This window comes from Oryzias melastigma, linkage group LG1 (assembly GCF_002922805.2).
Source record: "Oryzias melastigma strain HK-1 linkage group LG1, ASM292280v2, whole genome shotgun sequence".
In the NCBI taxonomy this organism is placed as follows: Eukaryota; Metazoa; Chordata; class Actinopteri; order Beloniformes; family Adrianichthyidae; genus Oryzias; species Oryzias melastigma.
In genome coordinates, this window is record NC_050512.1 from 32432104 (window position 1) to 32445508 (window position 13405).

At 43.7% G+C, this 13405-nt stretch overlaps 1 protein-coding gene across 1 annotated transcript in view; it reads left to right on the top strand.

Annotated features, from left to right (window-relative positions):
• The window catches only part of LOC112157407 (sterile alpha motif domain-containing protein 9), a gene marked incomplete at its 5' end in the record, with an annotated part of 22673 nt that extends 12062 nt beyond the window's left edge, over nt 1–10611 (top strand). The window contains 3 exon segments of the mRNA XM_024290111.2: nt 1028–1120; nt 3552–3612; nt 3700–10611. Coding sequence (XP_024145879.1) covers nt 1028–1120; nt 3552–3612; nt 3700–8517 — 4972 coding nt within the window.
• Between the last annotated feature and the right edge of the window lie 2794 nt (nt 10612–13405).

Genomic DNA, 13405 nt, shown 5'->3' on the forward strand with positions numbered 1-13405 from the left:
CAATCAGGAGCCGGCTTTAAACCGGCCAATCAGGAGCCTGCTTTAAACCGGCCAATCAGGAGCCGACTTTAAACCGGCCAATCAGGAGCCAGCTTTTTTGGGTAAGCCAAGACAGTCCCACATCCTCCAGTCTTTAGGTACTCAGAGCGAACTTCATTCTTCCCTGGTGCCTCATCACAGAGGAACTTCCTGTCTACTTCAGTTCCTTCATCTTTGGTGATAGACCCTCCCTCTCCAGAGGTGTCAGCCTCTTCTTTCTCAATGGAAGGCATGTCAACAGGATTGAGAAGATCTTCAAAGTATTCTTTCTATTGCCAAAAAATAATTCAAGTCGAAGTCAGCAGCTCCCCACCTGCACAAGAGCAGGGTTGGTAGAAAAGCATCAGATATGGTTTCATTGTTCTGCTATCTAGTCCTGTGAACATAGGGTTTAAAGATTGAGTAGGGGTAAGCTTCCAAGGTTCAATTGACCCTATAGAAATGTCTGTGATCAAGAACCGAGACTCAAAGTTTTAAAAAGGCTTCATGTTTTAAACATACATGCTTTTTCTTTTCGCTGAAGTCTAATGCTAGGTTCACACTGGACGCGGAAGCGTGGAACGGACTCATATTAACCTATGGCGTCGTTCACACCAGGCGCGTAGAGACCGTGCGGTGCAGCGGATCGTTTCGGTGTCTGCTCTGTTTTGTGTGCGAGCCGTGAGCGTTCCGCGTCAATTCCGGCAGGAAGTTACATCAAAATATTTGAGAAAATCCAGTTTATTTTTAAAATAAGCATCGCTAAACGTCCATTGTGAATCCGGTGTAAGGCTAAGTAAAGAAAAACCATCAGGAGATGAAACAGCAGTGTCCATCTTTCATTATGCTTGTGCTGTTGTGAACCATAAAGGTCTCATGTTTCAAAAACGTGCTTCCAGAGCCAAACAACACCATAACAAGTTTTCTGGTCCAACTGGTTCTGCTTCCTTAGATCATTTCATCTTTTTATTTTCATTAATGACACGTCTGCTTCTTTCTCTTACCACAGAACAAACATGGACGCTGACTTGGGGGAGCACACCTCTTCCTGCCCTTCAGTGACAAGTGACAAATCCAAAGATGAACCTTTGAACTTCAGCAGGTGTGTGAGCTTATGTGTACCAACAGTACCATAGTACCAACAGAATAATTCAGTCCATTTCATAGTTCAAACACATTGGTCTTTGTCAGTCACACATCCAACAGTTTGCCCTCAAAAGCTGAGTTTGGTCTGTCTATCTTCCTTTGGCCATTTCAACATTTCTTAACCCTTCCGCTCTTGGCTTGTTTACATTAAAAGTGGGGTTATCTGGACCCCGTAAGAGAGCATGAGGGCTAAAGGGATCTGATAAATGGGGGTGCACATGTCTCTGTTGCCTGGGTCTCTCTTACCAATGTTCTGGCTTCTCTGGACTTTTTTTTCTTAAACTTGTCTTTAGGGCTGGGCAATAAAACGATAACAAGAACTATTGCAATAGACTTTTATTTTGAAGGCTGAAATTGACACTCACCAGTTGCGAACATTTTTTTCTCTTTGGCGAGTAGAAGTTCAAGTGCTAGTCACCACGTGGTGAGTATAAGCTTTCGTGTAATCAGTTCTGTTCATGAGCTCTTCTTTGGGTGAATTTCTTGTCTCCTTCCATCTTGAGATCGCTTCAGGTGTGACGTGCTCAGGGTGGTAAAAGCGAGCGCTCGTGGCTTATTAAACCCACACCAATAAACGGAAGTAACGTGTCAGGATTTGTACATAGTAACTTTACTAGTGTTGTATCAGCGATAAAAGTAACCAGTTAGATTACTTTGTTACTGAACTTCTAACGCGGTTAGTAACACAGTTATACTTCAACAGCTTTACTCCCAACACTGCTGGTTTTTCTTCTTTCCACTTACCTCTTTTCTTTGTCTACTTGCTGTTTTCTGTCTTTCACATGTAGTTTCCTTTCTTTCATTTCCATTGTTCCTCCTCATTTGCTTTCCCTCTATCCAGGGCTGGCTCTGCCTGTATCGCTCCATTTTCCCTTCACCTCCTGCTATTATCATTTCACCGTCTGCTGACCCTCGTCTCTTGCTCTCTCTTCTTCAGTTGCAGTTTTCTTCCCTTTCTTCATCCTCTTCTATACTCTGTTTAGCTCTTTGAAGGTGGAGGTGTTGGACCCAAGCAGAATGCTTCATTTGTGGTTACAGAGTCTGTCTGTTTTAATGAAATCACTGATCCCCAACCTCTGGGTCATGAACTGGAACCAGTGCAGTACCACAACGTGGACCACACCGGTACCCAACAGGCAGGACGTTACAACAGCGCTTCCAGGGCCACAGAAGCAACATTGTGGGGAAACAGAGGACCCACCAGGTTTTGGTCCAGCACTTCCTGGCCCATGGTTGGGAGTCGGTCCGGGCCTCAGTGTTGGAGTCCAATCCACACTGGAGCCAGGCCCAGAGGAGGAGGGCTGAGAAGAGCTGGATCACCAGGCTGGACACTCTCTCCCCACACGGCCTCAATGAGCGCCTGCCCTTTGCCCCCTGGATTAACATCCCTCCCATGGGGGGTTCCTCTAACCTTAACCCGGTCCAGAACCCCTAAACTTAACCCCAGGGGGGCATGCCCTAAACCTAACCACTCCCCCTGTGTGAAAAAAATAATTATTATTTTATAATGGGCCTACTACTGTTTCAGTCTAAGAAGAATTTAATTTAATTTCACTTACCTTCCTGGGATGGGGTGATCCTGGGATCCTGCCCCTGGAGGGGGCTGTATTGAGTGTGCACTGACCCTGCCCTCTTATGGAGGGTGGGATCCGAACACTTGTTCTCCTAACCCGTACCATACATGTTCCCAAATGCAGTACCAGACCCAAACCGGCACCAGATGCAGTACCGGGCACGACCTGGTTTCGGGTTAGGGTACCAGTATTGGGTTAGGGTACCAGTACTGGATGCCTCCCGTGGACCAGTCCGGATCCAGTACCGTACCATGTTCTGAGGGTTGCGGACCCTTGATTCATGAACATCAAGCGCATCAAAAAACGATAAGTTGGGGACAGCCAAATCGTCAAAACGTGACACAGAGGGGTCCTTAACCCAACATGACAAGTTGGGGATGAGAATGTGTTTGTTTCACCCGATGTGACCTGCAGTCCCCAAACCACTGACTTCAGTTGGAATTCTTCCTGTTGTTGTTTTCCTCGTTGGACTCATGATCACCTCCTCCATCGGTCTCCTTGCTGCCTGTCGCTCTCTCCTCCTCATTCTCTGTCCTGTCTAGGTCAACTGTTACAGATTCTGTTTTCACATGTGCCCCAGGCCCTTTTAATGCAGGCAATAATTCTGAAAATCAATAATTACCATGAACTCACAGGTTACTAACACTGAACCATTACAGTCTGTTCAACGGTCAATACTGTAGCACGCACTATAGATCCGTTTTCTGAGACAAATGTTTCTGCTGGTCAGTTCCAAGATCAGCTCCAGTCTAAGTATCTTCTCTTAAAGAAAGTGCATGACACCATATTGAAGTGCATGTTTTGTGTTTCTAGGAATATGACGCCAACAGCAGCTGTTCAAATAATCAAAGATGACGGACTGCAGATTAAATACGTATGTTTTTCTCTTTCTTTGTGTTTTTTTTCTTTTTGTTTTCCTAAAACATTTCTGTTAATTTACGTTTAACGTTTTCTTGTGCAGGAGGAATCTGACCTGGAGCTGCCACCGATGATTGAAGACTGGACTAAAGACCATGTGAAAGCCTGGCTAGTCTCTAAACTCAGAGTCTCAAAGGAAGTTGCTCAGAATCTCTATGACCAGGAGTTGTCTGGAGCTTGCCTCGCCTCCTTGAAGAAAGAAGATCTGTTAGATCTTGGTGTTCCACGAGCCCCAGCTTTACAAATGTTAAGAGAGATTGAAAAGTTCAGGCCACATTCAGACTCATTAGTGTCCGGTGTTAGAACTCCACAGAGTGAGTATGAGCTCAGAAAAGCTCAAGACGTGTCAGACGGAATGAATGAATACATGGAAACGGCAACAGTGTCCTCAGATTCAGGAATTCAGAGTCTGAGCTCTGCAGTGCAAATGCTCCAGATGCCACCATGCAAAATCAACTTGGAGCAAGATGAAAGCTCAAACTATGCACATAGTATGACTGAGATTCCTGACACTGAAATGGCTGTACAACCTCAGAAGCCCTTTAGCCAGATCCGACCCTTTGATAGAAGCAATACCTCCATGTTTTATATGGAAAATGATGTTCTTCCTCCCATGGCTGGGCCAAGTAATCTCATTGATCCCATCCGCGAGTACGTCCTCCTCCCGAATGATAATGAAGCCAGTGACAGGGAGATTCTTTATGAGTTCACAAAGGAAGTGTTTAGTTTTGCTGCTAGCTGCATGAATTCCCGAACCAATGGAACCATACATTTTGGAGTACACAGCCTGTCAGACCATGGAGAGATTGCTCAAGTGGTTGGGCAAAAGATCAAGTCTTTCAGAGACTACACTCAGGCTTTTGAATCATCTTTTGGAGAGTTCTTTGAGGAACAACATGTGCATACTGCCAGAATGTGCATTAGAGTACCACAGTTTATTCAAGTATGCCATGAAGACGGAACCATCTCAGACAGGTGTGTGATTGAAGTTGATGTAGTCCCAGTTTATTCACAGACACTAGATAACATTTTTTACACTCAACTGGGTATTACGGCTGCAGAGAAAAGTCAGCACTGCAAAACTGAGTGTCTTTTTATCCGGGACGGTCAACGGTCCACGAACCTTTTAGAAGATCCGAATCCTCGATTAACCCAAGAAAAACTGAAAAGCTTGACTGATAAAGTCAAGAGCTGGGCAACAGCTCGAAAATCTGCTGAAGAAAGGTATGAAGTCCAGCTTTTTCAAAGCCACCAGGGCCAAAGGCTGAAGCAACTCGTAACACGCGGAAAAGATGCCTTTGACAGCTCTCTCCAGGTGATTGTCGTCACGGACAAATGTCATCCCAGCCAGCTGGAGTTCATGGATTTCCTGAAGGAGATGAAGCTCTTTGCTGTACTTGACTTTGACCCAGAGTCTGACGTGAGTGGAACATGCAGTTTTTACAGAAAAGATAGTGTTGCCAATCTTCACTTTCCAAACATGTACACTGCCCAAGACAGCATATCTGCAATCCTTGGAAAACTTAACTTGTTTAAGCAAACCAGTTGGATTTTCTGCAATGGGCGTCTGAATGAGGAGAATGAGGAAGACAAGCCACTAACACCCAGTGAATGGATTAAGAGGCGCTCCGGGGACATCAGCAACATGGTAACCTGGCTTTGTAACCCGGATTTGATTTCCAGAGATAAACTCTTGGTCATATTTGTTCTCCACTCTGCAGTAACTGAAATCTACAACCCAATCTTGGAGACCTTCTGTGCAATGTATCGCTCTCTGGGAGGTGCTGAGAACATGCTGTGCTTATGCAGAGATTCAGCTGTATTCAAGCACTGGAAGGATCTGGTAAAGACTCGGTGCCAAGAGGAAATTTCCAATAAATGCATCTATGAACTGAGCCTTATTGAAATATCAAGCACCATCAGAAAACTTAAAGAACCAAAAACACGATCTTCACAGAGATATTTGCCCTCGACAGGCTCCAGCTCTGTCCTGCTGGCAAAAAAAGATGAAGAACTCATGACTGTCTTGGACATTTTATGTGAAAATGAGTGCGAAAACACAGAAATTGAAACTAATGATTCCTTTCAGGAGTTTAAGAAACAAACAGAAGAGGACTTTTACAGAGGAGGGCAAGTTTCATGGTGGAACTTTTACCTCTCAGAGAATGACTGCAGCCTGCCTTTCATCAAACGAGACAAATACATCGAGTTGTATGACCTGATCATGGCTGTTGGAGCACCCACATCTCGGTGCTCCATGATCAATCTCTTCCATCACCCTGGATGTGGAGGGACTACTCTGGCAAAGCATGTTCTTTGGAACCTGAGGAGAAAGTTCAGATGTGCTGTTGTAAAGAACAACAAGGCAACAAACAATGAAGTTGCTGCTGAGGTCATAAACTTGCTCACTTATGGGAGACAGAGTCAGCCAGGCAACACACCTGTCCTCCTATTGGTGGACAATTGGGATGACGTGGAAGATCTAAAGCTGTGCATTCTGAGTGGTGCTCGTGACAAAAACCAACAGAGCAATCTGATGGCAATCATATTGAACTGTGAGAGAACGCAGTTTCCTGAAGAAAGCTCTCGAAAGAGCCGCATTCCAAACGTGTTTATAGCCAACAAGCTGTCCCCTCAAGAGCAGAAACTGTTTTCTGCAAAACTCCAGCAGCTAAAGAAGGACCACGAGAAGCCTGACACCTTCTATGCCTTCATGATAATGACCAATAATTTTAGTGAAACCTATATCGCCAATGTGGTGAGCAACACTGTTAAAGATCTCGACGCCACTAGCCCACAAGGCAAGCTCTTTTCTTTCCTGGCCTTGCTGAACACCTTTGTCGATGGATCCTACATATCACTGTCTCTCTGCGAAGAGTTGGTCGGCATCAAGAATCCCCTTTGGAAGCGAGAAACTCTTGAAGAAAAAATGGGTCCATATTCCAGCCTTCTGATAACGTTTACAGTGGAAGAGCATGGCACCTATCAAGCAGTGAGATTCCTACATCAAATGATTGCTCAGAACTGTCTTAAGATTCTGAAAAGAGACCACAACCTCTCTCTGTCTGACATGGCAATGAGCATCTTGGAGTGTGACAAAGTCTATAAGTCATGCATGGGAAAAGATTTCCTTTACCAAGATATTCAAAGCATGCTTGTCAGGCGCCACAGAAAAGAACACGGTGGTGACAAAAACACACAGTTTTCCCCTTTAATTGAGAAAATAAGAGAAGAAGAGGGTTCTGAGCATGTCAGAATTCTCCTGGAAAAAGCCACGGAGAGGTTTGACAGAAGTGCGACACTTCCACAGGCACTTGCAAGACATTTCTGCTTGAACGAGAAGCAATTTGATTCTGCTCTTCGTTGGGCCCTAGACGCACAGAGCAAAAACTCCAATTCGTACATTGCCGACACAGTTGGACAAGTGTACAAGAGTCAACTCAAAAAGTACATTGAGGACTCGGGGTCTCCCACTCCCGAAGTGCTAAAAGAATGTCTGATAGTGGGATCCAAGGCTGTGAAGGCGTTTCAGTATTCTCAGGAGCTGGCCAACAGAGATGAGCAGATGGACCAATTTGATATGAACAACATGAAGAGGTCTAAGTCCTACAATACATCTGGCTATGTTGGGGAAATGGAAGTCATGATGATCCTTCTTGACATTATTAAAGGTCTCCCTTTTTATCAGAACAACAAACTTGAAAAAGACAAAATGCGTCAGTTTCTCAAAGGTCACCTTTCAGCAAAAGACTTGCATCTCGATCACAGCAACACAACCACTGACCAGTTTATAGTTGTTCTCACAGATCACGCAGACTTTCTGGTTTCCTTCAAGAAGAAGCTGAAGGAAATATTTGGATTTTTTGACAACTACTTTACATATCTCCGACAGAGATCCCAGGAGAGGGAAGCGGCTGATGAAAGAAATAAAAAAAAGTTGTCAGAACTATTCCAAAAGTATGTTGAGATCTTCAGCAGTTCAGAAGAAGAGAAGGCATCTGAAAAGGCCAGAAACCCAAAGCTTAGTCTCCATCAGGAAGTAATGGACCAAATGAACTATCTGGAAATGAAGCGAGTGGACTCTTTTGCTGGACTTCTTCAGTGTCTAACTGAGAAAAGTCCATCAGAAATGGAGTTTGTTCTGAAAAAATGGAAGTTCGTCTTTGACAACTCTCCCTCCAAATCTGGAACCACACTTAACTTCATCTTGGCAAATATAGTAATGCACTGCATCAAGCCCTCTTCGAAGCTGGTGAAAAGGTATGAGGAGCTGGTTGACCTTTTGGATAAAGAACTGCAAAAGGAAGGTACTCGTTCAAAACTGACTGAGATGTACTACCTGTCCATGCTGCTCATGTGGCCTGCAAAAGACAGAAAACTTGAGAGTACTCCAACCTATAAAGATATCAGCACTTACATCACATCAGCCAAGAGGTCCTTCAGCAAACGCTTCTCTCACTTGATTCCAGCTCGAAGTGCAATAGCTCATTTTTTTCTGGGGAAATCCAGTGGATTAAAGCGAATTGTGCCCAAAGTGAAGCTCGACAAAATTCTTGCTCAGGTAAATAAAAAGGACAGTGGCAGCAGTCAGAGTAGTCAGCCACACAATGTGCACCGTCTCTGGCAGAGTGGAACTGCATGGAATGAGCCAGACGTGCAGAAAGAGCTGTTGAGGGTAAAAGGGAAATCAGAGAATGGAGACATTTACATCAACTATGGAGGAAACCTGAAAATGTCTGTTCGCCCAGCTTATCTGGGTGACATCCGAACTGGATATAGCCGGGAGGATGTATCTTTCTACCTTGGCTTTACTATGGAGGGTCCAGTGGCATATAATATAAAGTATGAAAATGACACGTGAACACATTATGTAGAACTCAGTGTAGCAGCCTTGACCTCAAAGAACAGAAGAGAGATTCTGACGGATGCAGTACTTTCATTTTGATTGGCACTTTCAAAACTACATCAAAATAAGGAAAATGTGTAAAATATAATAAACAATCAACCATTTACTACAAAATGTACAAAATAACACACCTGTCAGCATTCCCCCAGCTGGCTCCACATCTGACCACCAGAGGGAGCCCTCACCTGAGTATTGACTGCACTTCCTCTCCACTCTCACTAGTCACTCCCTCAGCCATTTCTCCTCAGCTGTTTCCCATCTTCCTCATCAGCACCAGTATTTAGCCAGCTGTCAACCCCTCAGTGTGAAGTCATTGTACTCCCTGACATACTGCCTGCGTTCCTCCTTGTTACAGCTCCTGGTTTGTGATCTCCGCCTGTCTCCTCGCTTGCCGGTCTGCCTTTTCCCTCGACCCAGGCCTGGACCGTGACCTGCCTCGGCCATGCCCGTTTGTTCATGGTTGTTATTAAACCTTACTTGCAAATGGGTCCAAACGCTGCTGCCTCTTCATCACAACAGCTCACTTTGCCTGCCAAGGGTGCGATCTGCAAGGTTTCCCTCCCTATCTCACTCCCACCTGCTCGGCTTGGGGGGAGGGGCCAACCAAACTAAGTTCCTCATAAATGCTGCAGATATAATTCAAAACAACAGCAATAAAATACACAACGTACTGATTCATATACGTCTAACAATCACAGGAGGACACAGCAGATGAAGTTAAACTTAAATCTGAACTTACATGAACTGACTCCAGTCACTAAAGAACTGCGCACGTGAAGCTCCTGGAAACCAAACACAACTTTCCGGAAGTGGAAAACATTGTGGTCATTTATAAAGAGTAGAAAAGGGGTCATACTTACATAAAAGGGGCGTGGTCTAAAGTGTTTCACCTGAGATAAGTGTGTGTCATTCTGGTTATTCAAACTATGTTACATTTTATTTTACTATTATATCTACTGACAGGCAAATAAAGGATTTAACTTTTGTGTCAGATTTTAAATTTAATTTTACTGCCTACATTAGTAAATTATGTTTGACTGGATATGTATGTATAAAGGAATTGAATATTAAAATGTTAAATGGCACATTAATCACCATAAAGAAAATATCAGCTTTTGTTTCAACTTTATTTACTGTAGGAATAAACAATAAACAGACATGCTGACAGTCCACCAGCTAAAACTCAGAAAAGTACATTTGTTTTTGTTTTTTATCAATACACAAATGAAACTTTTTAAACTATTATAAAAACAATTATTTTTAAAACCTGTCTTATGTTCATATTGTATTTTAAATGTATATATATTATGATACAGTTATATTCATCTTACATGTGTGTTAATTTTTCTTTTTTTTTTTCAATTAAAGCATTTCATTATTTCTGTAATGAGTTTGATACATCTGTTCAATTTTGTTCTGTTGTGTACAATTAATGCTTGAAATAAACTAATAATTCAAGCAATCAAACTTTGCTGTTTCATAAAGTTTAAATGTCTTTCACATTGTTTCTGTCATTGTTATTGTTTTCCCTTCATGTTGAAATATTAATACAGCACTTCGTAGTGAAATGCAGGTGAACATGAACAGTCTGTCGTATGTTTGTGGTTCTCTCTTCTGTTGTTTTTGTTGGCCTGTTTGAAAGTAGGAGACCTGAAAGTCCCAGTATTTCTTTCTTTTTTTTTTATCTGGGCAGGGTCCAATATCGGTATGGAACTTTGGGGGTTTGGCGGGTTGGGGTCTCCATTGGTCAGACTGCCTCGGTTCCATCAGTACCTGACCAGAGCTCGGGCAGGGGCGGCCCTTGGTGCGGGGGCCTGGGCTTGCCCCTAAGACTGGCTCCTCTCTTTGTGTGGGGTCTTCTTGCAGCGAGGCCCCAGGACTGGTGACATTTGGGAGCAACACTTGGGGGGGTAAGCTGGTGTTACCCTGCAATGTGCCTCGGTTGTGGAGCTGCTACTTGGCAGTGGCCCTCCTCATGGTTGGACATCACTGTGAGCAAGCAGGAGATGTCCCCTCAGTGCCCTACTCGCCAATGTTCAACAATCTTCACTCCACACAATCACACATGTTACAAAACGAAGGTGGAAGGAAATCTTTTGTCCCATACCCCTACCCTGGTGGGGGGAACCAAGGCCTTGGCAGCAGTGGCCGTGTCCCTTGGGCGCTGGCATACTGGGCCCGGCAACTCTCTCCATGCAGAGAGAAGGATCCATGATAAGCTGGGATCATATCACAGCTGAGCCTGGGGGTGTCTATGTCCCTCTGGTTGTTTCCCTCGTGCACTGGGCCTGTCCAAAATTCCAACAGTGGGTACCTTGGTTGGGCCGTGTTTCTTGGGTAAGGGTGGGTGGACGCTTCTCTCCTGGACCTCCTGTGGAGATGGTGTTTGGTTCCCTGGAGCGTTGGGCAGATCTTCCTGGTGTGTGTCTGCAGTTGGGGTGGGGGGTGCCCAGGACTCCCAGGTAGTGGTGGTGGGCTGCTCGTCTGGGGCGGGGTTGGGGCCCTGACTACCGCTGATGCTTCAGAGGGGGTCTTGGTGTAGGAAGACCGAGCACTCTCCCTCCTTTTGCGTTCCATCAACCATGTCAGCAGTAAAGAAACCCTCACCTGAGCACAGGTGTCATCTCACCTTTGCACTAACGGTATGCATGCAGAGTGAAATGCTTTACTTCTGGGTTTATATGCATAAGTGTATGAACTGCAGTTGTATTGTATACATGTTGACATGTCTGTAAGTGAAGATTTTTGAGCCAATGGGTGTGCTTGTAACATTTGAGTGTGTTCAGGCCCCGCCCCTTTAGACAAACATTCACACCTGACAGTAATGATGATCAAAAGTAATAATAATAATTCATGGAGAAATTCTACACTCTTAAAAAGTTGTAAAAGAGACTATCGGATATCTGAGCGCAGATGGAGAAAGACAAAACTGCAGGTCGATTACATCTATGAAGAGAAACTTCACTTTAATAATGTTTAACTGAGCAATGCAAGGAAGTCCTATTTCTCTGAAATCATTACCAAAAACTCCCATAATGCTCAGGCCTTATTCTCTACAGCCGACAGGTTGATAAAACCCCCTGCGTCAGTGCTACCAGAACTTTGGTCCACCAAAGTCTGCCACACCAGAGACAGCTTTACAATAATCAATGGGACATGTCCTCTTATTGATTGGATGAAAACTTGTGAGCATGTGAAAAAGATCAATTCCTCTTTAAGAACATTGTGTTATGGCAGATTTGAAAGGGAGTTTCAGCTGATCTGTTTTCTTTTCAGAATTATTGGTGGCTTGTAGTAGCTTTAACCTCTGGGATGTTCTGAGATCATCCTCTGCATTAAAGTCATCCGTCATCCATGTGGGAAACACCATCCATCTCTGCCTCTTGCACAGTTGATTTAAATATGTGGGCTACAAGCGGACAATGTAGCCACGAGGGGCCCAAGCCAGGGTCTCATTGTGCCGGTCCCAAGCCCAGATAAATACAGAGGGTTGTGTCAGGAAGGGCATCCGACGTAAAATCTTGCCAAATCAAATATGCGAATCAGACCTACGAAATCCATACCGGATCGGTCGAGGCCCGGTTAACAACGACCGCCATCGGTGCTGTTCACCGACAGGGTGCCGGTGGAAATTGGACTACTGTTGGTGGAGGAAGGAGAGGAGGAAGGCGGGTTCCTCCTACAAGCAGACACATTAAAGAAGGTGTCAAAGGGTCCAGCCCTCTGGGTAATAGACCCTTTTCACCTGACGTCACATGTGTGATTAGTCGGCTTACATTGTTTAGAGCGGTAAAGCTGACTGCTGAACGCTTTTAAAGCACTTTTACATAAGAAGGTGAAATATGATCAAATTAATTGAAACTGTTGCTCTGAGCATTTTCTCTGAACCAAACCCTTCCTGTCTTTACAATCATCCCCTAAAATATCCCGTAGAACAACAAGTACATTTATCCTGGGAAGAGATTGAAATGCATACGGGCACTGCAGGATGTGCGTCTTTGTGAAGGTAAATATATATATAAATCAATAAAATGAAATGAAAAAAGGTATTAAATGTGGCCAACATGAATTTCTATCAACTTTTGTGCTGATCACACTTAAAATAGGCGGAAATAACATCAGCCAAAATAGAACCAGTTAGAAAAATATCTACTCAAATAAAAGTATGATAGTTTCAATAAAACATCCAATATTTGAGATTTATTCAAATTTGTATTTAGATCTGAGAACGATCAAAAACAGGAAATGAAAATACAGTTCAGCAGGACATTTATAAAATAATGATTGTACATTTTTCTGTTTAAATTGGTACGGTTACTTTTTATAATTTACATAAAATTGTGTCAACAGCGTTCAGTTCTTAGGTTTCCCAGTCTAAATCCATTAACCTGAAGTTGTGTATCACGATCACGGTCCTGTTACCATTTTGTCTGACGTCACCGTGAAAAGGGTCCATCATATCCGGCCCTCTAGATCACTTTATTTCATTGTCATTAATGGCACGATGTTATCTCGCACTTATTATTAACTTGTAGAATTTTGACAAAAAATATTTTTGCGGAGAGTAAAATATTGAAAGTGAAACTGGTTGAAAGTGTCCGACCAGACACTGGAGGTTTGTGAGTTCAAATCCCGGCTGAGTCAAACCAAAGACTCTAAAAATGGACACAGTGCCTCCCCGCTTGACACTCGGCATTAAGGGTCTGGATTGGGGGTTAAAGGCCTCGTGCAGTGGCTATATTTTTTTTTTGTTTTGAAAGTCAATGGAACTTGGAAAACGAATCCGATAAAAATATTCACTTAAAATGATCCAGCGCGATTTTATTGATCATTTTATGGTCGT